Source organism: Sarcophilus harrisii, chromosome 2, assembly GCF_902635505.1.
Source record: "Sarcophilus harrisii chromosome 2, mSarHar1.11, whole genome shotgun sequence".
In the NCBI taxonomy this organism is placed as follows: domain Eukaryota; kingdom Metazoa; phylum Chordata; class Mammalia; order Dasyuromorphia; family Dasyuridae; genus Sarcophilus; species Sarcophilus harrisii.
Window position 1 is genome coordinate 480188980 of NC_045427.1, and position 26402 is coordinate 480215381.

Sequence of the window (26402 nt, forward strand, 5' to 3'; positions counted from 1 at the left end):
CAGAACATACAAGTAATCCTCTAAAATGTATATGCTTTAGGTTAGTTTTTTCCCCAGTCATTCTCTGGGGCTGGTAAATGCAGCCTAGCCTAGCTGTGGGCAGAACACTCAGAGAGGCTGTGGCCCGCACCAGGAAAACAGTGGCTCTGGTCCAGTCCAGAGGATGGGGATGGAAAAGGAAGGAGCCTGACGGCAGAAGCTTGTGCACTACAGGTGATTTATTATCATTCACAAGAGGCTGAGCAGCTGGGCATTGACACGGGAGTAAAAAGGCCAGTTAAAAAGTGAGTGTGAAAGAGGGCTAAAGACAGAGCAGAGGGATAGGCCACAACAAGGACCTTGCCTGGCTACCTACCTGAGGGGCAAGTGGAAGGACGCTGCACTTAAGGTGTGTTGACTGAAAAGACAATGGTAAAGGAGACTATGAAGAGGCTTCCATGGTCCCTGTCCCTGGGATCACCCTTGGGGACTGGGACAGGTGTGGGTTAGTTATGGGAATGAGAGGAACTTCATTAGTTTCCTTGCTCCAGAGAAGCTCAGATCACTTTCATTACATGCTCTCCCCTCCTTGGTCCTCCAGGATCGAAGCAGGCAGGACCGAACTGCCCCTTTTTTTCTTTGGCAACTAAGGGATTTAGCCAAAGCCTGGGGCTCTAAAGATGTGGTAATTAAAATATCCAGAGGAGCTTTTGGCCCCACAGCCATAAGCACCATTGAGGACTCCCTGCTCCAAAACAAGTTATCAAGATAGCAGACAGGTTTGCATTCAAGACCTCTTTTTTTCCTGGGGGGCCCGCTCTTCCCCAACCATATGGCTCTTAGCCTTTCTCCAGATTCCCCACATAAGGCCTAGCTTCCCCCCTCAAAGCCTGGCTATCTACTTCCTTCAGTAAGCTTAGAGGCAGGGGAGGGAGGGCTGAGAAAAGCAGTGGAGAGGGAGGCCTCCAGTGTTCTGTCCCTAAGGTAGAATGGGAGAAGCAAGATCAGGGACCAGGAATGCCTCTGAGACCCTTTGCTCCCTAATGCAATGACCATGACGGGGAAGGGAGGATACAGCTTCCACTCTGAGCCAGGATCTCGGCAAGGTAACGAATAAACAAACGGTAGGATGAAGCGAGGGGAGTTAAGGGACAGCACCCTTTTCCTTCCCCTCTACCTTCTCTCTCCCACCTGAGGGTGAAAGTGGGAAGCGATGGGAGAAGGTGTGGGGAGCCGTGGCAGCCCTCAGAAGGTGGGCCCAGGGCCCTGCTTAACTGAGCAGTTCTAAGTAGGTGACTGGTACTTTCCCCTTTCTGTTGCCTCTCTCCCCTATGAGCCAGTCAGGGTCCATTCCAGGGAGGCTGTAGACCGTAATGAGCTGAAGAGAGGGAGAGGGGAGGATTAGAAGCCCGATAACCCTCTACCCAAGAGGGCCTCCCTCCCCCCTCCCCCCGATCCTTCCCTACCCTCGGCCTTGGTCTGGAGTCGGGCACCCACCTGCCAACGAGCCTTGGACCCACAGTGTGGCTGTGGGACAGAGGAAGGAAGCTCTGGCCGCTCACCTTTGTCCAAAGAGCGTGCGTTAGGCCAGTCCCTCCCCACCCAGGATCCCCTCCCTCCACCGAGGGGCTCCTGACTGCAGGCCCACCTCGTCGGCCAGGAGGGCCAGCTCGCTGCTGTCGGCCGCCTCATAGTCGTACAACACCCGCGCCTTTCGGGTCCCGCTGGCAGGCAGGGCCACGTCATCCAAGCTGATGGCAGCTTCTCCTGCGGACGGCATGCCTGCCACGGTGGGCATCACCGGGATGGTGGCAGCAGCTGTTGCCAGGGAGGCGCTGCTCAAAGGCGAGGAGGCGGGTTCGGTGTTGCCCACAAAGGTGCCCGGGAATCTGGAGGGGAAGGAGGGAAAAGGAGAAAAACTCGGGCTTCCGGGGCCTTGCTTCAGAGACCCACAGGGGGAACGCTCCCTCCCTCCTTTTCACAAGAGGATCTTAATATATGACTTTATACTGTCTGTTTAATAAGGGAGGCAGCATTTACACAAGCCAGGCTGGGGCTTCTTGCAGGCAAGAACGGGGATTCCTTGCACAGGGGCTGGCATTTAATCACTGTGTCTTGACTTTATTCATTTTGAAAAATATTTCTTATGTTCGAGTGGCAGAAGGGATAGAGGGCTAGCATCAGAGCCCCAAAGCCCTGACTTCCAGTTCTTTGCTACACATATTGGTCCTGCGAACCTGGATAAGACATCCAACCTTGGCAACTTTCTAAGAGGTAGGGAGGGAATAAGTTACCCTCTAATGGGAGGGGCCTTCCTCATGGGGAAGTTCCCAGTGAAGTCAGAGATCAGTCCCTGTTCCCAGTCCTACCTTGTATAAGATACTGTGCTAAGCCACGCAGGAGACACAAAGATAACTAAATAATCTCTGCCCTCGGATAGTTCACAGCTCAGTAGGAGAGACGAGACAATGCACAGACATACACGCATACATATATGGGACATATGTGTAATACACACACAATATAGTGAAAATTAGAATATGGCAAAAAAATAACAGTACTTTGAGCTCTTCTAAGAGGGAGAAATCTCTTCTTGACAGGGTTGAGCTTGTAAGGCGGTTCATTGCCACCATTCCCCTCCCCTCCCCAGAGCTTAGGGAACCTTCAGTCTGTCACAGATGGGGCAAGCTGCCGTGTTCCACGTTCAATCTGTATGTGCACAGGTTACTGACAATGGGATGGAGGACCGATGTCCCCTGAGCCATTCCTAACCAAACGCAAGGGCAATTCCCACCACCCATACTTACATCACTCCTTGAGTGCTGGCCGCATGAGAAAAAGGCAAGAGAAACACATAAAAACACTGGTGATTTTGCCCCCACCTCCCTTCTACCTTCCCCTCCAAGAACTTTCCAGACCTGACTCCTTGAGGCTCCTGAGTGAGGGGAAGGATGGTTTATATCCTTATGTGGGCGGAGAGCATCAGAGTCCGAGCATTCTAACTCCAAGCTGAGACCACCCCAAAGGTCCAATCTCCCCTACTTTGGGTGGGTCCGAATAAACAATCACTCGGGGTCAAATGGCCCTGGTACTGGGCCAGACTTCTTCCTGGCCCGTGCGTGAATGGGTTAACCTCCCTCTTTCCCTTCCTCCCTTGTCCTTCCCATCCCATTGTAACCCAGCAACCCCTCCCAGCTGCACACCTGCCTAGTTGTTTCTGTAGGTCCAGCATGTGCCGATAGCACTGTGCATAATATGTGGCCTGAGACTCCACAAACTCCTGGAGACAGCGAAGGTGATTCACCTGGTGGGGGGTAAGACCAAAATACCCTCATTTCCCTTTCCCTTCTTCTTCCCCTCCCCTGGCATTTTTCGTTACGCAGAGAGAACTGAAAAAGCCTTTTGAGAAAGGAGGAAATACAATTTAATCAGTATTCCTGCCAGGGAGTTTTTCTAAAGATGATGTTACATTTTAGTTCAGAAATGGAGAACCATTCTGGAGATAGTTTCTCCTGTTTCAGCTCCTTTCCTGAGGCAGCTAAGTAGTTCAAAAGTCAGGAAGATCTGAATTCAAATCCTAATAAACATTTACTGGGTGTGTGAATTTGGGCAAATCATTTAACCTCTGCCTCAGGAGATAAAATGGGATAACAATAGTATCTATTTCACAGGGTTATTGTGATGATTGAATGAGAATATTCAGTAAGGAGCTTGGCTCATAGAAGGCACTTAAATGCTTTTTTCTGGGGATAAGAACACCCTATTATTTGAGCGAGGTTCCCTCTTTAATATTGTCCACAATACTGGTCTTAAACATAACTGGAATTTGAAATAAAGTGCCTTGCCTTTCATTAATATCTGAAAACCAACGATTGAGATTCCTTCATTTGTGTTAGGTAGTGCCCCCTCCTAATGGGCTTTCTCTCCCATGGGTATTTGACATTTTTGTGAGTTTTGGGGACTGGAGGCAGGGGATTGGAAAACAACACAAAGGCACCGGAATCCTAAGGGGAATCTGGGACACTCACATGGGTACTACTAATTCCTTCTAACAGGAGTCGAGTGACCTCTGCCTGGCGGTCGAACTCTGTCTGGGCCACACGAAGCTCCTGCTCTGCCTGAAAGAGATTGGAGTGAGAGCGGGGAGTGAAAAGTGTCGGATAACGTGAGTTCCCCTCTTTTATCCCCTTTCAATCATTCAACAAGCGTATTTATCCAGGATCTGAATAAATGTGCTGGGCACTGGACTAGATGCTGAGGCACCCCCACCTAACGGCCCCTCTCCCGTGGGAACACTGCTGGGGATCTTTCACTTTCTTACTTGCTGGGGATCGAGACATCTCCTCCTCCCAATTCAGCCTTTCTGTCCTGATCTATGCCTCAACCCGAGGACATGAATCTCTTTTTTTAAATCATTCCTTTTAAAAAAACTTTCAAGTTCAAATTCTCTCCTTCCCTTCAGTCCCTCCTCCACCCCAGAAAGTAAGCAGTCTGCTACTCATTATACAAGAATATGAATCTCTAAAGTCAGAAATCAGTCTCAATCTCCTCAGGTTCTGTAACATGCCCCCTCGGTCCCCAGGCCCAAAATTTAATCATGCTTTAGAATCAAGGACAAGACGACGGGACCACAGAATGGCAAAGTTTGGACTATTGAACCTGGAGGGGCCACAGAACATGTCAGAGAGGAAGAAAGATCTCCAGGTCCAATCATTTCAATTCAAAAATTGAAACTGAGGCCCAGATAAATGAAAGTGACTTCCTGCAGATCTAACAGTTAAGTACCAGAGCTAAGACCACAACTCCAGCATATCACTAGGCCTGGTCCCTAAAGGTACAATCCAAATCCCCCACTCCCTCCCACCCCAGGAGAACACTTACCTTGTCTACCTCATCACTCCACAGCTGTAGGGACCACAACAGGAGACATCAATATGGATGAGAGACTGGTCTGTTCCCCAATACCCCCAAAAGGCCCAGTGCTCAACAGCAGCCCCAGCCTTCTGGAAATCCCCCACCCCATCCCTGCATTGTAAGGGCCGCAGCTGGGCGTGAGGGGACAAGTCAGTCCAGCATGCTACATGCATGGCCTTCGGGAAAAGCAAGGAAGAGAGGAATGAGCATGGGAGGAAAAAACTACCAGCCCTCCCTCAGCATTCCCCTGATATTGCCACCCTTTATCACTGGGAAAGTTGTCCCTAACCTAAATCTCTTCTATTGTAAGGAATGTAAGCCTCAAAGGGGCTCGAGTATGGCTGGCCAGCTGGACTCTTGAGGTGACACGCCTTCTCTGCTGGGGGCCCAGACTTTTTCTGTGGTGGGGCAATAAGCATGTGGCAGCCCACAACACCGGGGTTCCAGGCCCGGCTATACCCCCCGACTCGCTATTTGACTCTGAGACAGTCTCATTTCTCTGGGTCTCAGGTTCCCCATCCACAGAAGAGGGATTCATTCCTGGCTCAAATAGGGTAGTAGGGGGAACAAAAAGGAAATTCTTGGCAAGAGACTAGGAGGAGGTGAACAGTGAGGCCCTTTTCCTTCAAGTAGCCCCTTTTTCCCTTCCAAAGATTCTCAGGATCAGGAGGAAGTATAGGGAATCATAGGATCTTATATAGGTGGAAATATAAAAACCCATATATAGAATGTAAGTAGATCCTGAGAGAGGAAAAGAACCTTTTGGCAACAGGGCCTTGAGGGAAAACCTCCCAGGAATCCTCCCATTTGTCCCTCCTCCACACAATGACCATTTTGCCAAGGCCCAGGACTGTGGCCCTTTCTGGCTCTGGCTGGATGCTTAGGGCCCTCACTTCCCCTCCCTGCCCCTCTCCCCTCTGCACACACTCCCACCTTGGAAACACTCGGGAGTTTCCTGCAGGTGGGGCCGTTTAGGTCTGTGTGGTGGGGGACACTTATTTTTTGGGTCAGCTTTGGGGGGCACTATCTGGCCCGAGCACTTGAGGCATCGATCCCTTTGGGCTTCAGATTGGGCAAGAGCTGCTTCTGAGCCAGTCTCAGGATTGACTTGTGGAGAGAGCCGAGACACTTGGCCGCCCCCCCCCCCCCTTCCCGGGCTCTTACAGCAGCTTGCCAAGGGCCGAGCATTCTGCTTTCAGGAAGCTGGCCCTTCTATGGAGCGCTGAGGTCTGTGTCAGCATCTCATCTGAGCTTTATGATAATTCTGAGAGGGGGCCCAACAGGGACTGTCTCCTTTTGACAAACAAGGAAACAGACTCGGGAGGGGTTCAGTGACGGGCCCATGGATGGCAGCTGTGGACATGGGGCGATAGATGAGGCAGGAGGGAGGGGCTGGCCCTTCCACACCCTCCTTGGTCAGAGAGAACTGGAGCTTGAGGGAAGGGAAACCCAGATGTTGGGGGGGGGGGACTCTCAAGTCTTTCTGCCACCCTCTGACACTCCAGGTATGAAGTTCCCTTTCCCCACCCACCCTCTGGGGCCTTGAAAGGGGTGAGGAGAGCTGGGATCAGGGGGAAGAAAGCTGACCACTGGGATCCCCATCTCCTGCTCAGAGGTGGGAGGCAGTACAGTGAAGGAGGGGAAGCCGAGGGAGGGGAAATAGGGCAAGGAGCTTACCGCGGATGCGCTGGCAGAGAGAATGTAATTACGAGGTCTAGTCTCCTGAAAATCAGGCACGGCCTGGGATTGGGGAGGGGAACAGAATTCATGGACGAGTCATGCCAGAGATCTCTGGGGCCAGGAAGCTAGAACCAGACCCTCCGAGGTAACGCCTGTCATATCCAGAGCCCAGAGAAAGGACTGGGGAGTGGGGCGCCACAGAGAAGGACTGTGGTTCCCACCTGAACCCTCCCCCCACTTCAAAACTGCAGCTGACCCCTATCCACCCGCCTGGGGGGGCCCTAGCTCAGCAGCCCCCTGAGGGGCCAAAGGGGATAAAGGGGAACTCCAAAACTTGGTCAGGTGTCTGTGTTGGAAAGACCTTTGGCATCAAATGATCGGTATCTACTATGTATCAGGTAGAAAAGGAGGAAAAGTTGTCCCCCACAGCTGAGTACTGAAGACTTCTGGGTCTGTGATCCAACCCTCCCCCCCAATTTTCAAGAAACAGAGGCCTGGAAGTGGGAGGGAGGGCTTGGACTCTGCCTTCTAGACTTTACCAGCAGACCTGGCCCTTGTACCCTCCATCCCTCCCAGGCCCTCCCAACTCACTTAAGCCACAAGGAGCCATCCCACCAGTGCAGCACCTAATCCCAAAGCCCTGGACTATATGAAACAGACCCCTTCCCCTCCCCCTTCCTTCCATGTGGATGGTTCTGTTCTAATGAGGTTGGGTGAATGGCATATGGACAGGACTGAGGAATGTACCCATGTACCCAGTCAGACCAGAGCATGATAGAGCGACTCTTAAGGACAGCGCCTGCCTCTCCCAGCTTGGGGCCCCAGGCCAAGATGCACCCAGGCACGGTGGCCTGGGGCTTCCAAGAGAAGGAGGACTGGGCCAAGCAGCCAAGACCAATGAGCTCCCGACCATCCAGAAGGCCCCATTTCATCCCAAAAGTCAGGGGCCACATTCTAATGGCCTCTTGGGGACAGGGGCAGAGAGAGCCATTAGCCAGTTCCAATGTGCCCACCTTTGAGTCACCACCCTTCCAGGTAGGTTTGGGCAAGGGGCCCTTAGGGAAAGGTGAAAAGAAGAAACAACAACAACAATAAAAATTAAAATGGCAAAGCAGCACAGCACTTGGGACACAGATATACTCACATCTCCCTCACACTGAGCCCAGTTACCAAAGCAGAACAAAAAAGAACAAAAAAAGTTAGTGAGTCAACAGCGCAGGCAGCTACAGGAAAACGCCCCAGAGAGACATCTCCCCCATTCCCTGTCGAAGAGGACAGGACGGACAGACGCAGACACACTCGTAGAGATGGCACTTTGGAAGAGATCCTGCGTGGGGAGCCTGGGCAGTGGTAGAGGGATACCCGCCAGGGAGGGGCAGAAGGGCAGAGGGCCTTTGGGGATGACCTGTACTTTTATCTGGGCTCCCCAAAGGCTCAAAAGGACTGGGAAGCCCAGCTGACCCAAGGGAGATAGATTGGCCCAATAGGACTGGGAAGCGCAGCCCAGATCAGATGCCTCCCTCTAACTCGGGCCTGATAGTTAGCTCTGGATGATCCCCTGGGAACCTCATAACCTCCGACTTCCCCCTCCCTATGGTGTTTTAACTCTCCTAGGGTATGGGCCGGGAATGAGAAGGGAAGACCGATAGCTTGGTCTCTTCAGGTGTCTCGGATCTGGAGTGTTCCCCAGGGCCATTTGAGGGGAAAGATAGTCTGGGGAAGGAAAGAGCCAAGTACAGGGTAAGCCTTAAAAAGCAGCGGGTTAGTCGTGAGCCAAATTCAGGAAGAAAGGCAGATGGAAAAATACTAAAAGAGAAACGCAGACACAGCTTCTCTTAACACCCAATGTCCCTACCTTTCACTAGAAACAGTCCTGTCTGCCCCTACTCCAGGGACCTTAGGAAAATGGGCCATCTCACCGAGTTTTGCCCAGGATAGGGCCTGGGTAATCTGATCTTTCTAAGGATAGATTAGAAGCTAGACGGCCTCAGCAGCTGACATGCTTTTCTACTACACAGGAAGATACCACTCCCCAAAAGTCCTGTTCCTCATTCTGAGTTTGACATGCTTGGCCCTGAAATAGGAGGTTTAGATCATTCCACTCTCCCTGCTTCCCAACAGATGGGTGAGCCTGGGAACCTTGGGGACCCTGCTATGTAGAGGATCTGCAGTTCTCCTTTCTCCAGTGACAGACCCACAGAGTCCAGTCAAAACAGCTTGAAAAAACCTTCCTGACTTCCCTTCAAAAGGAATGGGAGAAGGGAAGAAGTTCCTCCAGGGAATAGGAATTTTAATGGCGTTGGGAGAGGGAGCCCCAGCCTCCTCCTCGCCCCAATTCCTCAAGTTCAGATAGGAAGAAGACAAAACAGGGCACACTGGGGGCAAGGAGAGGAAAGAGAGAACATGCAAGAGACAGTCCCACCTCAGGCTTGAGAAGGCTCTGATGTGCACTGATCAATTAGCAAACAGGTTTGCTGGCCACAATGGAATAACCCCCCATCACCTAGCAATTATCTTGGCCATGTAAAAGATTCTCATCATCCGATATGGAGGAAAAAGAGACACACCCTATCCTCAAGTTCAAGTCCACAACAGCAGGAAAGGAAAGCCTAGGACCCCTGGGGACCCAAAGCCCAGGGCAGAGATAACCCACCCATCTGGTCCCTTCCCAGAAGTCAAAGGTTAAAGAGCAGGGTCAGTAAGGTTGTAGATCTTACACTCCTGGACATGCTCAGTGGGAACCTAGGATAGGGAAGGGTTAATGAAGTGTCTCCCTGTCCCTCAGAGGAAAGTGGCCACAAAATCAATCAGTCCATCTCAGAGCCCCCCTAGATAGGAGAGGCCATTCCAAGGCTACTCAGGCAAGTTAAGGAGAATTCATGCCAAAAACCAGGCAACCTTTAAGTAGGGTCAGTCAAAGTGGCGACCAATCAGAGGGAAAGGCACTGTGCAGCCCTCCTCCTACCGCCTGCCTCCCAGTTCCCATCACCACCTTACCCTCCTGCCATCTTTTCCCCAACAAGTCTCCAGGAGGGCAGGGCCAGCCCCTGAGCACCATGGGGAGCGATGAGGGGAGAACTTACCGCAGCTTTGGCTTCGGCTGCTTTGGCCTTTTTCAGTCTGGCTTTGCAGGCATCGAGGTCCAGGCGCCGGTTCTGAAGAATCCGTCTCTCCTTCTGTAGGTGGGAGAGAACAGTAAGACACTTAGGCAGACTAGCCTTTGCCTAGGCAGTGGAGGAACCATTCCAGTCTCCCTGGGCTCCGGGGCCCAATGCCGACCGCAGGGGCTGACAAACACATGGCCGGCCGATCCCTGCTGTACTTGTGACAGTGGCCAAGTCACATGAGAACCTCGTATGCTGGGGTGGAAAAGCAAAGCCATACAGCCGCAAAGCTGGACTAGGAGTCAAAAGGCTTAGATTTAAGTCCCACCTCTGGGACTTTTAGGGTGACCGTGGGCAAGTGACCCTTCGGCGTCCAGGGCTCTGCTCGCTTATAGGATAAGGGAGTCGGATTACATGATCTTTGAGGTCCCTTGACTTCCAGCCCAGGGTAAAAGCAGACCCAAGATTATAAGCAATCTGAGGGCAGGAAGGTCAGTGTCACCTTTTAGCTTAGCATCCCCAGGGCCTACCATGGGAAGAACAGAATAAAGGTTACTGAAGTGAATTTCTTGAAAAGATAGCCTCAAATATTCCATTCATTAAATATTCCTTGTTGGAAGAACCACCAAATGGGAGGTGGGTTCCCATGCTCACCAAGTACAACCTGGAAGAAGCAGCTTACCTCCCTGCAAAGGGAAGTGATGAGAGAAAAAGTCCCCCTAGTCATGGAAGGGGGAAGGGCGGTGAGGATGAGGGCCAGTTCTTTTCCTTACCGAAATTGTCCTCCAATCCCCTTCTAAGAAGTTGCGTAGAGGAGTCAGAAAGTTGATGGAAGCAGAGTGGATGAAGTCTCGCTCTGCTGCACCGAGGCGTTTCTCGGTCTCCCCAACCTTGATCAAGGTCTTCCCTGAGGTAGGGGAATCAAAGATCACAGATATTCGATAGGGAAATACAGAGACATAGAAAACTTATATACCCAGGACCAGACGGGGAAGATGGAAGGCAACCTTAAAGAAAGAGGGAAAGTCCCTCCCCATCCTCTGGACACACACACACACACACACACACACACACACACACACCTGAATGCATGCACAGGTGCTGTACTGAGGGTATGGCTCAGACAAAACTCGAAACCCAGCTTTAGCCATCACACAAGGGAAGAACATATGGAAGAACACATACATTTAAGGGTACCCACCCACCCTCTCGGATGTACACAAACTCTAGGAGAAGCCCCCGCACATACTCACGTTAGCCGAAGGCTAACACAGACTTTAAAACATACAAACGATCATACAAACACCAGAAAAGGTACACAGAGACTCAAACACCCAGAAAACCGTACAAATGCAAAGGAGACGTAGAGAGACACCCAGGAAAACAGACCAAGCTGGAGACTTGTCCCTGTGCTTGGGACCTGAGGAGCTGTTCCCTAAGTGTGGGGGACAGGATTAAGCCAGGGCCACCAGTGTGGCACTGGAGTGGTGGAGGCTGGGGAATGTGAGAAGCCGGGCAGATTTCAGGGCACTGGACTCTGCCCTATGGAGAAAGGAGAAGAACTGGCTTCAAATTACTCCCTGCTCCTTAAGAGCTATGAGGCAAGCGCTTCTTGTAGGGCTTGGTTTCTCTTAAATAACAGAGGAGGGGGATGGACTAGAAAGTCTCTAAAGTACTTTTCCAGGTCTCACATGCTCTATTCCGGTGTTGTATAGTCTAAGGCCCTTCCAGCTTTAACATTCTGTGGTTTGGGAGGGCGGGGAAAAGGGACAGAGCTAAAAGAGAGAGGGAGGTGGGAAAGAAGGAAAGAGGGAGAAGTCAGGTTGGGCAGAGGCTCAGCTCACCATAGGGCGTCTCTGGCCCCAGCTCATTGGCAGCCTCTGACATGTACTGGGCCAGCAGCTCCCCATTGGTGACTCGAGAGGGAACCTTCCTGTCCAGCTTCTCATAGAGGAACTCTTCCACCCGAGCACCTGGAACAAGACCCACAAAAACCCCCGCCCGTTAAGGTCCCAACACGTTTAACTCGGGGGTCATCTAAGCCACTCCTCAGCCTCCAAGCCTCTCTTCTCCCCATCCTCACCCCCCACTCCCCAGCAGCCCTCTGCTCACTACTCACTGACTGCCAAGGATATAGACTCCACAAGCTATTATCATAACAGATATTTACATTTCTTACATATTTATAACTTTCCTCCACACCAAACAAAAGATTCTCATTTAACTACAAAGCAATTTAAAAAAATAGGATGAATTCAACTTTTCATTCTCTCCTTAGGTAGGCCTTATACATAGTATTTCGACTTAAGGAAAGAAGTCCATAGTTATCCAACCTTCCCATTTTACGTGTTATAATGAAAACAGGATGCAGTGAAGTCACAGGACCGCAGTTCAAATCCTGATTCTGTTGTTTACTTACTGCCTATGTGGCTTTGAGCACTTAATTTTATTTCTCCAAATTTATGATCTTTTCACCCCTCTTAGTTTTCCTTAGTAAAATGAAGGAGTTTGTCTCTAGGATCGTTTCTGATTCTAACATTCTCTGTTCTAAGGTTGCTTCTAGCTCTGACATCTTGTGATGAGAATTTCTCCCTCTTCCGTCCCACAGGGTATATTCTTGTAGCCTGTTCTTCCATCCCAGTCTTTGTGTCCAAGTCTTTTGTACTCCCTCCTTTGAACAGAGATGGCAAAGCCTTGGGTCCTTCATAGGACTATTTTTCCAGCTTTCTCTTCTTCCTCCTTTCCCTATCCAAACCCTTAATCCAATGAGCAATTGTTATACACCTACTATTTGCAAGGAACTGCCATCTGGGTCCTGAGGATATAAAGACAAAATGAAAAACAGTTCCTGTCCTCAAGAAGCTTACATTTTACTGATTTTTCAGCCACACCAAGGCAATATATCTTCATTTCAAATGTTAAAATGATTTACCTTATGTGATAAAACCCTTGAAGAGTCTGATTCCAGGCGAATATTCTAGCTGTGTGAATCTAGCCCTCCAGAACTCTCCTCTAAATCTGGCTGGATTCCACTTGTCTGTCCTCGAGTGGCCACTTCCAAACCCTTCCCTCCCTCCAAACACAAACACATCCCCATTCTCTGTTGCATACTTGGATTTGGCTGCAGAAGCACCTCTGTCTGGCGAAGAATCTTTTCTGTCCAGTTCTTGGTGCTGTCTGCCCGGGCCAGGAGGTTTTCAAAATGAGCATCTAGTTCTGTCTTCTCTGCCTGTCCAAACTTCTCTTCAGTGAACTGTAGGGGAGCGAGGCAAAAAGAAAAAGAGAATTCAGTTAAATTCATGAACAGCCAACTCCCCAGCCACATCTCAGAAACAGATTAAAATGTAACTCTGAAATTCTGAACAAAATGAATAAGAATGAAGTACAACAGAATGTTAATTTGTGGTTTTCTACAACAAGTTCTATTCAGCTTGACAACATTGTGATCCAAACTAACCATCCCTGGATCCTCTTGCTTCTGGGACAGGCAACTTCAGGGTGTATGTAGGAAAAAGAATGTTATTGGGTAATGGAGATAAGAAACATTTTTTAATCATTTAATCATTAGGATGGGGAAATGGAGCCAAAAATGGGGCCATTCTCTTAAGCCTTTTCTACATTGAAATTATCCTCCAATTTACGGGGTTCAGGAGAACTGGGTAGTTTGGAGATTCAGCACCAATTTGCTATCACAGGAAACTTACTTCCTGCCTTGTCACCTCAGTTAAGACATTAGGAAAAAGAATAGGCTGGACTGCTAGACTGTCAGATTTATAAGAATAGAGGTCGTAGTCTCAATGAAAGAAGCCTCAATGTGCAATCAGACCTAGATTCAATCTCCATCTCTGTCACCTGATCAAAGAACAATCTTTCTGGGTCTCAGTTATGAGATCCAAAGGGTTATCAAACTGTGCATACCCTTTGATCCAGCAGTGTTTCTACTGGGCCTGTATCCCAAAGAGATCTTAAAGGAGAGAAAGGGACCCAACATATACAAAAATGTTTGTGGCAGCCCTTTTTTAGTGTCAAGAAACTGGAAACTGAGTGGATGCCCATCAGCTAGAGAATGGCTGAGTAAATTATAGTATATAAAGGTAATGGAATTTTATTGTTCTATTAGAAATGATGAGCAGTCTGACTTCAGAAAAGCCTGTAAAGATTTACAGGAACTGATGCTGAGTGAAATGAGTGGAACCAAGAGAACATCGTACACAGTAACAACAAAATGATGTGATTAACTCTGATGGACATAGCTCTTCTCAACAATGAGGTTACTCAAGCCAATTCCAATAGACTTGTGATGGAAAAAGCCATTTGCATCTAGAGAGAAAACTATGGAGAATTAATGTACATTGAAGTTTACTATTTTCACCTTTCTGTTGTTTGTTTGTTTGTTTTTTCTTTTGATCTGTGTGTGTGTGTGTGTGTGTGTGCAGCATGGTGAATATGGAAATATATTTAGAAGAACTGTGCATATTTAACCTATATGGGATTGCTTGCTGTCTTGGGGAGAAATGAGGGGAAGAGAGGGAGAAAAATTTGGAACACAAGGTTTTGCAAATGTAGATATTGAAAACTACCTTTGCATGTATTTGGAAAAATAAAATACTATTTAAAAAAAAAAGAAAAGAAAAGAGAGAGTTATACTAAATGATATTTAGGACTTCATGTGTCTATTTACCACAGTCCTCTACACATAACAGGAAACTAAATGTTCTGTAAGTGAAGAAATGAACTCTCTTCTATCTCTGACATGCTAAGATTCAGATTGACTCTTCTAGCTAAACTAGGAAAAATTCTCACTTGGTTTAGGAACGTGGCTGAGATCAAAAACTGAGCTTGAATCTAATTTTCTTTGAGCTCCAATGAACAAAATGCTAATTAAATTCATTCAAATGAATCAGATGGGTCAATCCCCGATTGCTATCATAGGACATCAAAAATCTGACTGTTGAGGTTCCAAAATTCCCTCTCTTACTTTTATGCCCGTTGATAGGACTTCAGACCGTTGCCTCCTTTCTCCCCATGAAGCATGCAACCTTAGGTAGAGATTGTGAGCTGGAAGGGACCACAGAGGCCACATATGCTAACTCCCCTCATTTCACAAATAAGGGCACTGAGACCAAGGGAGATTAATGACTTGTCCAAGTCTCAATTAATTCAGGGTCAGAGGTGGAATTTGAACCCAGGTCCCCAGACTCTAGTGATCTTTCCATCGTACCATGAGAAATGACAGTCTAACAGATGGAGGGTATTTATAAAAACTATAATGTACTGCATGTGCAAAAAGTATATCGAATTCTTGTCTTCTCAATGAAGGGGGAGAGAAGGGAGGAAGGAAGGAAGAGAATTTGGAATTCAAAAATCTTTTTTAAAAAAGAATGTAAAAATTGTTTTCATATATAATTGGCAAAATTTTAAAAATAATGTATATTGTAAATAAGTCACAAGCTAGGGCAGTTACTCTTTGGTAGAGATGAGGGAGAGGAGAGTAGCATAGGATGCATTAGTTCCTTCCCATCTTGTCACAGGGAACTCATGGATATATATGTTCTTGGAGGAATAGGATTAAGGAATCCTACTTGAGAGAATATGGATATATACCAAAAAACATTAAACATATTCTTAAATTACAAATTACCAATTAAAATGGATTACTTCTGCTATTGCTTTCAGCAATGCTGACAGACACCACATTGGTCACCACACTCCCCCAGTATCCCCATGACCCCAAATAATGTCCATTGATAACAAAATTGCAGTTAACCCAACATCAGACTGGGAATCTGATAAACTTAATTCACATCCCAGATCTCAACTTCCTTCACTTAGGTGATCTCAGACCTGTCACTTCACTGAGCCCTGTTTCCTCACCCATGAAATGGGATAGGATTGGATAATGACCTCTAAAGTCTCCTCTAGTTCTAAATCATATGACCTCATAAATCTTAGAATTAGAAATCCTAAGGAGACCTTGGAGGGAGAGCCCAACCCTGTAGATGAGGCAGGAATCCTTTCTGCAACATTCTTGGCAAATGCGGGAAATGCACCCAGACTGGATGTCCCACTGGTACCTAAAACTGAGCTTGGTAGCTCTCTTGCGAAGGTGGACCTGCCTCTGGCAGCAGTACGACCCTTCTCTTGGTCTCACATGTTCAAAACCTCAGGGATATCTGTGACACTTTGCTGACATCTCATCCGATATCTCCATTCGCAATAAGTCCTCTCAATGTGTCCTTTACAACACTTCTTGCATTTGCTGCCTTTTCCCTATTCTTGTCACTCTCACACAAGCCCTCGGTACCAGAGGCTTGAAGTACAGCAATATCCTGGTCATCTCTCTCCCCTCCAATCCATCCTTCATATTGCTACCAGAATAATCAGAGCCTTTTTGCTTTGATTAAAAGTTTTCAGGGACCTAAGTATCCTTTATCCTTTGTACTCCACATAACATTTTGTTTTCTAGTCTCTCCAATGCATGGGATTACTGAATATTATAGATATTAGGATTGGCATTTTTTCTTCCAACTAGGTCATATAAGCTCCATGAGGACAAGAAACAAGAGTTACCTGAACTTTTCTCTTCCTCTACTCCTAGCTCAGTGTTTTGCACACAGTAGGCACTTTAAAAAACTGACATATGCTTGTAATCTAAGTTACTGGGAAAGCCGACTGGTAGATTTCTTGAGCTCGGGAATTCTAAGCTGCAGAGCCCAAACAGATTGAATTCCTCACTAAGTTCGGCATTAATATGATTAGCACTCAGGAGGGGGTTGTTTAACTGGCCCAGTTCAGAAATGGAACAGGTCAAAATAGATCAGGGTGCAGATCAGAGTGGGAGCAAGTCTTCAAGAAGGATGAAATGGGGAAACAGTCCTTAATTAGTATAGCTATATGACTTTCCCTAACAATTATTTTTTTCTAACTTTTTTTACATGTATATTAACTTGTTTAATACACATTTCTTTATAAATCACATTGGGAGAAAAAAAGAGAACAAAAGGGGAAAACCATGAGAGAGACAAAAAAAGAAAAAAGACGTGAACCTAGCATGTATAGAAACAAGATAACTGACAATTTCTGAACATCACTTCTGGGCATGAGGAGCTCACCATCTCACAAGGCAATATAATCATTTTCAGATAGCTTCCATTAGTTGAAAGGATTTCTTATATTGAGTTGAAGTTTGGCTTTTTGTAATTTCCAAAACTAAATCTGTAATTCTCTCCTCTGGAGCCCGACCCAACACGGTTCTGTTTTGCACACTAGATTTTCAAATATCCAGAGCCCCCATTCTCTCTACTTCCCAATCCAAAGCATTCTTTCTGAAGGGTGAAAGTCCTCGGCTCCTTTAACTACTCTTTAACAAAACCTGGCTTCCAGTCTGCTCACCTATCCAATCCCCTTGACTGGATCTCTTCCAGTTTGCCAGTGCCCCTCCAAACGGCCTAGCACGCCACACAATGCTCCAGATTGTGGTCTGCCCCGGGCAGGGACCAGGAGAACCACTGCTTCTCCTCCCCTGGACACTACTTCCAGGCCGTAGCCCACGATCCAATTTGCTTCTTGGCAGCCACATCTATCACAGTGCTGACTCACTGAGTGTGACCTTGGTCTTTTTTCACATGACCTCCCCGTCCTGTGCTTGTGGAGTTGGGATTTTTGAAACTAGGTATAGGACTTTCCGTTCACTTTCAGCCCAGTCTTCCAGCCTGTTGAGATACCTTTAAATCTTGATTCCGTCCCCCACACATTAATTATCCCTTCATCCAAGTCAAAAGCCCTGAAAAGGACAGAAAACTTGAGTTTTCTTCCAGGTTGTCATCGATGAATCTAAAAATCACTCTCTTGGGTCACCATCCCAAGGTGGCAGCTAGGTGGCTCAGGGACAGGGTGGCACTTACAGTCAGGAAGTTCTGAGTCCAAACCCTATTTCCAAAACTCACTATGTGTGGTCCTTGGACAAAGCACCCAAACATGAGACAAGGGTAAAATGGGGGAATGAAATTAGCACCTATCCCCCAGCGGTGTTGCGAGGGCAAAAAGAGCCGCTATTTGTGAAGTACTTTGTAAACCTTACAGTACCAGATGAATGCTGCCTGATGACGATGGTGGTAAACGAGCTCACCTTTCTCCTCTCACCTTTCTCTCTTTGAACCTCTCACCTTTGTCTCAGCCAAGGACCTTGTCACGTGCTTTACTGATCACCCGGAGGCCACGCACTTGAAGCCCACTCTTTTCTCTCTACATCACAAGATCCTCTGCTGTTTCGTTCCCATTTTCTCTTTCTTTACTCTAGTCTCCATTGAAAAGATGGCCTTTCTCCCCACCAAGGCCAACCCTTCAATGGGAACCATCGATTCTAGCCCCTCCTGTCTCCTCTATTACCCCAATTACTTCTCCTTTAATTTTCAGTTTCTGCTTACTGCTTCTATTGGGGATGCCTAGAAACACTTACAAATTTCCTTTACTCTCCTCCTCTTGTACCCCAAATAAAACAAAATTAACTTCATTTAACCCTATCATCCCTAAAGTACCTTCCTATATCTCTCCTTCCTTTTACAAATCCAAGTAATAAAAAAGCTAATTACTCTCTGTTGCTACTCCATTTCCCTTCATTCACTTATCAACCCTTTTTCTGCTTCAGCTGAAACTGCTCTCTCCAATAATCTCTCAATCACCCAAAAAGATGGACTTTTCTCAGTCTTCATCATTTCTGCACTCTCTGCAGCCTTCTTCTGGGTACTCTTTCTTTTCTGGATTTTCCCTCTTGGTTCTCCTCCCTTCTCTCTGATTATTCCTTTTCAGTCTTCTTTGTGGATCTATCATCCATAACATGCTCCCTAAATAAATGTCCCAGGCTACATACTCTATCTCAATGAGCTCATCACTTGGGCCATAAGCATAATTATACATTTTCTTAGTATCTTACGAAATAACTGATTATGTCATACATATTAACTATTGAATTTAGGGACTTGAAACTCATTTAAAGTAGTTAGGCATTTTAAAAAATAATCATTGCTTTTAAGTCCGATTCTTTTTGCACAGCAAAATAACTGTATGGACATGTATACATATATTGTATTTAACTTATAATTTAACATATTTAACATGTAATGATCACCCTGCCATCTAGAGGAGGAGGTGGGGGGGAGGGGAAAAATTGGAACAAAAGGTTTTGCAACTGTCAATGCTGAAAAATTACCCATGCATATATCTTGTAAATAAAAAGCTATAATAAAAAAACTACCAAAAAATAATTGCTTTTTATTTTTCCAAATACATGCAAAGTTTTCAACATTCACTCTTGTAAAATCCTGTATTTCAATTTTTTCTCCCTCTCTTTCCTCCCCACTTTCTCCTAGACAGCAAGTAATCCTATATATCCAAACCATGTACAATTCTTTTAAACATATTTCCACATTTATCATGTTGCACAAGAAAAAGATCAAAAAGGGAAAAAATGAGAAAGAAAAAAACAAGCAAGCAAACAACAATAAGAAAGGTGAAAATACTGTGTTGTGATCCACATTCAGTCCCCACAGCCCTCTCTCTGGATGCAGATGGCTCTCTCCATCTCAAGTCTATTGGAATTGCCCTGAATCATTTCATTGTTGAAAAGTAGCTAGGCATTCTTTTCCAATCTCCTCACCTCCTTTGGGTTTCAATCCCCCCAAACAAATGTTTGTTCCACTGTTTCTAGTGTGAAGACCTACCTCTCTCCCAAAAGTTAGTTCTGTATCACTGTCCCTTACTGAATATCCAGGCGTCTCCAACAAGATATAACCATAACAAAACATTTCCTCCAGAAATCCAGTTCTCCCTCCAATTTCCCTTCTTCTGTTAAGGCATCAAAACAGCCTTCCAGATCCTCAGGTTCACAACCTTGGGATCATCCTGGCTTCTTCCCGCTCCCTCATTCTCCCCCTGTGATATCTTTCACCTATGTCCCATTCTCTCCCTTACTCACTGGCCACCACCCAAGTTCAGACCCTCATTATCTCTTGCCTGGACTATTGTAAAGACTCCTAACAGGATTCTCAGCTTCGTTCCTTTCTCTGTCCATTCTATCTTCACACAAAGCTGCCAAAATTTCCTTCCTAAACCAGATGTGTCCCTGGCTTAAGAAATTTCAGTGGCTCCCTATTGCTGCTAGGATAAATTATAGATTCCTCATCTTGGTACTTAACATTCTTCACAGTTTGGCCCCAGCCTACCTTTCCAAATTTTCCCCTGATAATCAGAATGTGCTCCCTCCTGACTTCTGTATCTTCCTGGAAAGCTCAGCTCAAGCACGAATCACCCCCTATCTGAAGCCTCTCCTGAACCTCTTAGTTAATGATGCTACCTCTCCCTCCTCTTAGGCCTATCATGCCTAAACTTATCTATTGGAGGACTTTACCAGTTGTATTCCCCCAGTGCAAGGTAAGTTTCTTAAAGGCAGGGACTCTTTTTCATTTTATTTTGTGTCCCCAGAGCCTAGCACAGTGCCTCTGCAGCCAAGAGAAAGTCATTCTCAAAGGAGAAGATGGAATTAAATCAGGATCTGAATGCTTGGTTCTCTACCATCTCTCAGCATCCCATCTCTTAGCCCAAGCAATTCACTTAACCGTCACATTTAGAAAATTAATTTTATAGCACTTGGGCCTTTGTCATCCTGATAATTGTTAGAGACCTGAGTCATTTTCCACACATTCTCCTGGGTCAGATGCTGCTTTGGACATCTCTGCTGCATGAATACAGTGCCCTACAGGAAGCTTCTAGGCTCCCTCAGTGGAAGGGGGGAGGAAGAGGAGAAAGTTCTCAGGATTTCCCAAACCCGGTTATTCTGAAATATCTCTGGGGTGGAAGGGCCCCTAGCCTCGGCCAGAATACCCTCTGTGGGATCGCGGCCTCTGCTCAGTATGTCCAGTCATGCAGAAGATGCAGCATGCCCTAGGCAGGCACCTGGAGGACCTCCTGGGGTGGGCTGGGCAATGCTTCCCAGGAGGCCTTTACCTCGGGCTCCCTCCCCCCAGAGCTGGAGCTTCTGAGCCCAGTACCCCGTGTCTGATAAAGGGGGAGGCTTCGCAGCCCAACAAAATCTTTCTTCAGCCCCTGAAGAGGGCCCTGCCCTGGTTTCTCCCAGAGGAATAGTGATAAATTATGGAGGAGGGGCCTCTCTGGCGTGGGGAGCAGGCGGGGAGGAGAAAGCAAGCCCATCAATAATGCACGAGGGCTTGGGTTTCTTCCCAGTGAGTATGTAGCTACTGCTGCCTCCCAGGATCCCAGGCTCCCTCCTGATGATGAGGGGAGGACTAGCATTGGGCTAATGCAGCGTGGGCAAAGATTTGTAGGAATCCCAGCCTGGGGGCTTCCTTTCCTCTGAGCTCAACCTTCTCTCCCTCCAAACCCTCCCCTCAACCACACACTTTTCCTCCTTCTTCATTCCTCCCCTGGACTCCAATAGATGCAATCTATCCTGTGTCCACCTGCCCTGTGATTCACAAATACTCCCAAATTTCTCTCATGCTAAAAAAAAAAAAAAGTCTCTCATTTAAACCTGTCTACTCTGCTTGTCCCCACTCACCTCCAACCTGGAACAACCTCCCTCTTTCTGCGAGAAACCCAGCAATACTAAGATACTGTGCCCCTGTGACACCCCCTCCTCCCATCCAGAGAATATGTATCCAGATATATATGAGATATATATACATATATATATAGATAGATAGATAGATAGATATAGATATAGATATAGATATAGATATACCAGAGATATATGTATCCAGAGGTGGGGAGAACAGGTGTTTCTGAAGGCATCCTTCTCTCCAGTCTCCACAGTGTCCCTTACTCTAATCCACTTCAACTATCCACAGCTGTCTGGGAGTGTCCATGTTTACATCTCTAGCCTTCTCCTACTTTCTGTGCCTTCTGTCTTATATCTTATGCTGCTGCTCTTGCACAGCTTCCCCTCCCCAGAAAGCTCTTCCTCGCCTCAGTCTCTTGGATCTCCAAGCTCTCTTTAAAGCTCAGCTTAAGTGATACCTCCTTCAAATGGCCTGTCCTCTTCCCTAGTTATTAAAGTCCACCCCTAAATTATCACATATCTGTTTTATTTAAGTAGCAGCCTGGGATGGGGTTAACTCCAAGCTGGGGAGACTTCGATTCGAAGTCTGACACCGACTAGGTAGCTGTAGAACCCTGGATACGGTTCCTCTCTTAGTGATCTTAAGACTGAAGACAGAGAAGGTGCCAACTGGCACAGTTAATGGTATTTCGTCAACCAGAACTTTCTATACCAATAAAATCACAGGTGTAGACCTCATCCTTCCCCCACAGGCAGAGGGACTATCTTAGTTTTTGTACTTGCATCCTTAGTTCCTGGATTTGTCCATCTCCAACGAGACCTATGTGTCTCCCAAGGCAAGGCTGTAGTGGAAAACACACTGAATTTGGGTCAGACTTAGACTCTACAATTTACTATCAGTGTGATCTTGGCAAGGTCATTTCCTTTCTTGGGTTTGTAATATGAAAAATGAGATTAGTTTGAGGGAGCCTTTCTAAGCCCATATCCTAAGATCCTATGGATGGCAGCCTAGTATTTCCAGATGCCTGTTGGATGAATTCATGTAAGGATAATGCTGCTTTATCAAGCTCGAATGTCCAAAACCCAACTCACATCTGTGCTCGTTATGTTTCCCACTTCCCCAGTCATTTTTAAAGTTTCCATCACTATGGTAACTAAACCCAGAGAAAATCAGAGAAGCTGAAATAGTTTGTAAGCCCTGGAAATCTCTTGTTCCAGCCTTTTACCCAGGAAGTGAAACCCTATATGAGACAGGGAAGCTCATATAGTCTTTAGATCCATCATCCATCATGGTCCAGAGTCTGGCTGCTTCTCTTACCCTGATATCCTGCTTGCCATTTAGCAATGGCAGAATGAACCCCCCAGGTCTGGAGAAAAAGACTTCCCCAGCTTCCTTTGGATACAAAACAGATACCCTGATTGCCATCCTTAGATCTCTGACCGATTCCATTCCTCCCCTTAAATACCTTGGGATCTTCCAGGAGCCTCAAATGTTTGGTTAGGACTAATCTCTGCCCTATCCCTCTGCAGTGATAAGATTAATGGTTGCAGAGGCTCTGGTCCTCTCACTGGAAAAGACTATGGTCTAGGGATCTGGGACTGAAGCAAAGGAGAGAGAGAGATTATATCTTTCCTTCAGGGAGCTCACCTCTTTGCTCATAGCTTAAGCTGCAGAAATCAAGGACGGTATGATTTAGAACTTAGAATTTAAAGTTGAAAAGGACCTTACAGAGCTCTTCATTCTGTAGGCAAGGAAAAGGATGCCCTCACTTTCAAGGAGGAGTGACTTGTGCTAAAACCCAAGGCTACACAGGTAGAGATTAATCCCATGTCTTCAGACTACAAATCCAGTGCTCTTTATACAGTACAACTTGTAAGTCTAAGGTTTAGAAATCTCCCCATCACCTCTTAGCACATCTGGACCTTCCTCCTTTTTAACTCTTCTGTCTTGTTCTCTCTTTCTACCCCTCATATCTTCTGGCCCTCATCTATTTGAAAGGGAGCCTGACCCAAGGATCCTGGGCACTAGGAGTTCCTCTGGAGCCAGAAGGCAGCAGGGCTTGGTATGCAAAAAAAAAAAAAAAAAAAAAAAAAAAAAAAAGAAAGAAAAAAAGAAAAAAGGGACACTATTTATACATTTCTCTCCCAGATCCCAGCTGCGTGGGACAAGGTCCCTCCTACTCCCCAGAGAAGATTTCATTTGCTGGTAGCTGCTGCCCAAGCTACACATGTGGGGCCTTCTCCTCACACACACAGAGATGAACCTATACTCCAGGAAACCCCCAGCCCCTCCAGAAGGGTAAATTGGGAGTGGGGAGAGGGGTAAATCCCGTTTTCTCCCTAGCATTCAGAGGTAAGCGGAGGTGACAGATGGAGGAGGGTTAGGTGGGGGTGGAAGGGGTGAGAAGGAACCTGCCAATCCAGTCTAGGCTAGATATAAAGGCTGATAGTATGGTTGCCCTGACAACACAATCATTCCCTACTGGGGGAGGGCCCTTAATTTCCCAATCTAGAGCAATAAGCATGAGCAGGGGGATGGGAGGGAGGCGGTGTGGGAAGTCCAGAGGAAAACCAGCCTTCTGTGTTTCTCTGCCCTTCAGAATGGGAGAAAACAGTCTCCTGGAACTCATAGTTGAGCAAGGGACACCTAAGGTCACAGAACTCAATAACTGGGGCCTTAGGTTGGGTAGAGAGACCACCTGCATTCTGAACAGCTTATCCCTGATTATAAACAGGTCCCATCCTCTGTTTGATAGTTCCTTCCTATTTGGAACTTAACTGATCTGGAACATTATCTCGTTTGAAGCTCACAACAATCGTTTGCGTGGTGCGTGCTATTATTCTCTCCGTCTCTCTCTCTCTCTCTCACACACAATTCATATTTGCGAAAACTGAGACTAAAAAAGGGCTAAAGGTCCAGCCCGGGGTCAAACAACAAATACATGAACAAATAAAGGAATGAGTCAGGCTCACATCCTGGGTTCCGGATTTGAACCCAGACCCAGCCTTCTGCCCTTCGGGCTTCGGCACTCCTTCCTCCCCTAGCTGGGCAGCGCAGACAGCGCTCTCTGGCTCGCTAAGTAAGGAGGAGACTTGGAGCTAAATGGCACCAGGTCAGAGCTCGCATCCTGAAAACGAGGACACTGAGGTTCAGGAAGGGAGTCGTGTATCCCTGAGGGTCCGAGAGCAGTGCGTGGCCACGCCAGGCTAGATCCAGCTCTCCTGACTCCGAATCAGCGATTTCTCGCTGCACCCGCAAATTCACCCAGGGATGGAATTTCCAGGCTGGCCACGAAGGGGACACAGAACAACCAGAAGTCCTCGGGGACTCTCCACCCTGCGCGCTCACTTCCTCAGCTGGGCCACGTCTGGGAGAAGAGGGAAGCCAGCAACTCACAATGTTTGTTTCCTCTGGGCCTGCCCACGCAGCCTCCGAACAGGGGGTGTGCCCCGCGGGCCACGTGTCCTGGTCGGGACGGGTCATTATGCCTTCTGCTGCCCCCCCCCCCCCCCGCCCCCGCAAAGAGCCAGGAGAAAAGCTGCCGGGTGCGAACTGCGGAGCTCCGAGGTGGCCCGGCCACCGCCCGCTCCGCCTGCCGCCATCCCTCAGGGGGCGCGGCCCGGCCCGGGTGGAGGCCGCCCTTTCCTCTGCGCCCCGCAAGGACACACGGGGCTGTGCGAAGGCTGTGGCTGGGCAGCCTCAGCCCTCGGCCCGTGCGTAAGCGGGATCGGGCTGAGGGGAGGACGGGGAGGAGGCAGGGGGGGTCCGTCCCAGCCCCCCTCCCCTCCAAGGTGCGGTGGCCACTAGGTGGTCAGTGCCGGAGGAATAAAGAGAATGACATAGAATGGACAGGAGTTCAAGTCTAGCTCACACCCCGCCCCCGCCAAAGTGACGGCCCGCAGACCGAGAGCAGGTCGTTCCCCCTACGGTTCCCCAGAAAGGGCCTTCCCCGCCAGGGCCGGAAGCTTCCCAGGCACTGCCGCCGTCACGGTGCCCGACGCCGAGGATGCGGAGCCCGGGACTAGTTCGCGGCCCCTGGTCCCCGGCTCAGGGCTCCCCCTCTCCCTCCGCTCTTAGCCGCAGGACGCCCTCGGTCGGACCCCACGCACCCAGACCTCCCGCGGAGAGCGTCCCAGGGCGCCCCGGCGGCTCCCGGGCTCGCCCTCCCGCCCCTTTTTGGCGGCTGCCCAGGGTCCCGATGGCGATTTCGCAGGGGAGGCAAGGTCCCGGCGAGCGGGAGACGCGGCGGAGGCGGGGAGCTGGGGACCAGGAGTTACCGCGGGAGCGGGGCCAGGCCTCGGAGCCGCCCCGCCCGCCCAGCCCATCCAAGCGCAGCCCAGCCCGGCTCGGCTTACCTGCACCGCCCTGGTGAAGAAGATGCCCGCGTCCGATGCCAGCTTCTTCATGTTGAAGTCCATGGCGTAGGGTCCCCGCAGGCGGAGCCTTCTCCTCTCCCTCGCTCCCTCCTCCTGCTCCCGCGAGCACGGCCCCGGAGCAGCAGCCCCGCAGCATCGGAGCCGGCGGCGTCCGCCCCGCCACCGCCCCGGCCTCCACTCCGCCCACCTGCTGCCTGTCAGCTCCGGGAGAGGAGGTGCCGCCGCGGCGCACAGAGCCCGCTGCGCCCGGCGTCCGCCGCCGGCCCGGGTGCTCGCTGCTGCCCTCTGGCCCCGGCTGGGCTGCTTCTTAAAGCTCCAGACAAAGCGAGAGCGCCGGCTCCCCCGCTCCCCCCCCCTTCTTCCCGGCCTTTTCCCTGCTCCCGAGACCCTAGGCTCTTCCCCCCCCTCCCATAGCTTCTCTCCCCTCCGCCTCTGTCTCTACCCCCAGATGGCTCGGGTTTGGAGCACGGGGACTGCGGAGCTCTCTCCACTCGCAGTATTTCCTCTGTGCCAGCTGTTTTTCCCGGATTGGAGCCATCCCCCGTGGACGGGGAAAGGGCTTGGGGACTATTCTTCCCGCCCCCTCCCCCACCCCGGCTTATCCCGGGGCCCGAGCTGAGGGAGAAGGGCTTCGAACGGGGTAAGGAGTCGTGATAAATGAGAGTAATACGGCGGGACAAAGAGCTATCTCGTTGCGAGCGTCCCAGACTCAGGAAAGAAGTGCGAGATTCCTGTTCTTTGCCCCATTACCTTGGAGGAGGAGCAAGGACTGTTTG

The 26402-nt window shown here is 48.6% G+C and overlaps 1 protein-coding gene across 10 annotated transcripts; it reads right to left on the reverse strand.

Moving 5' to 3' along the window:
* Positions 1-200: 200 nt before the first annotated feature.
* Positions 201-25916, reverse strand: SH3GLB2 (SH3 domain containing GRB2 like, endophilin B2). Of its 10 annotated transcripts, XM_031954769.1 has the most exons (13): positions 25606-25915; positions 12789-12930; positions 11522-11650; positions 10451-10584; positions 9657-9749; positions 7718-7729; positions 6571-6633; positions 4861-4884; positions 4008-4097; positions 3183-3283; positions 2787-2801; positions 1628-1868; positions 201-1357 (listed from the first exon to the last, which is right to left on the reverse strand). In XM_031954769.1, exons 1-13 carry the CDS (start codon positions 25666-25668, stop codon positions 1250-1252), a joined length of 1215 nt encoding a protein of 404 aa, XP_031810629.1. In that variant the 5' UTR covers positions 25669-25915; the 3' UTR covers positions 201-1249. The 10 variants fall into 10 exon arrangements, with proteins under 10 accessions (XP_031810629.1, XP_031810637.1, XP_031810634.1 ...); XM_031954777.1 differs by lacking the exon at positions 4008-4097 and having other exon boundaries at positions 25606-25916; XM_031954774.1 differs by lacking the exon at positions 6571-6633.
* Between the last annotated feature and the right edge of the window lie 486 nt (positions 25917-26402).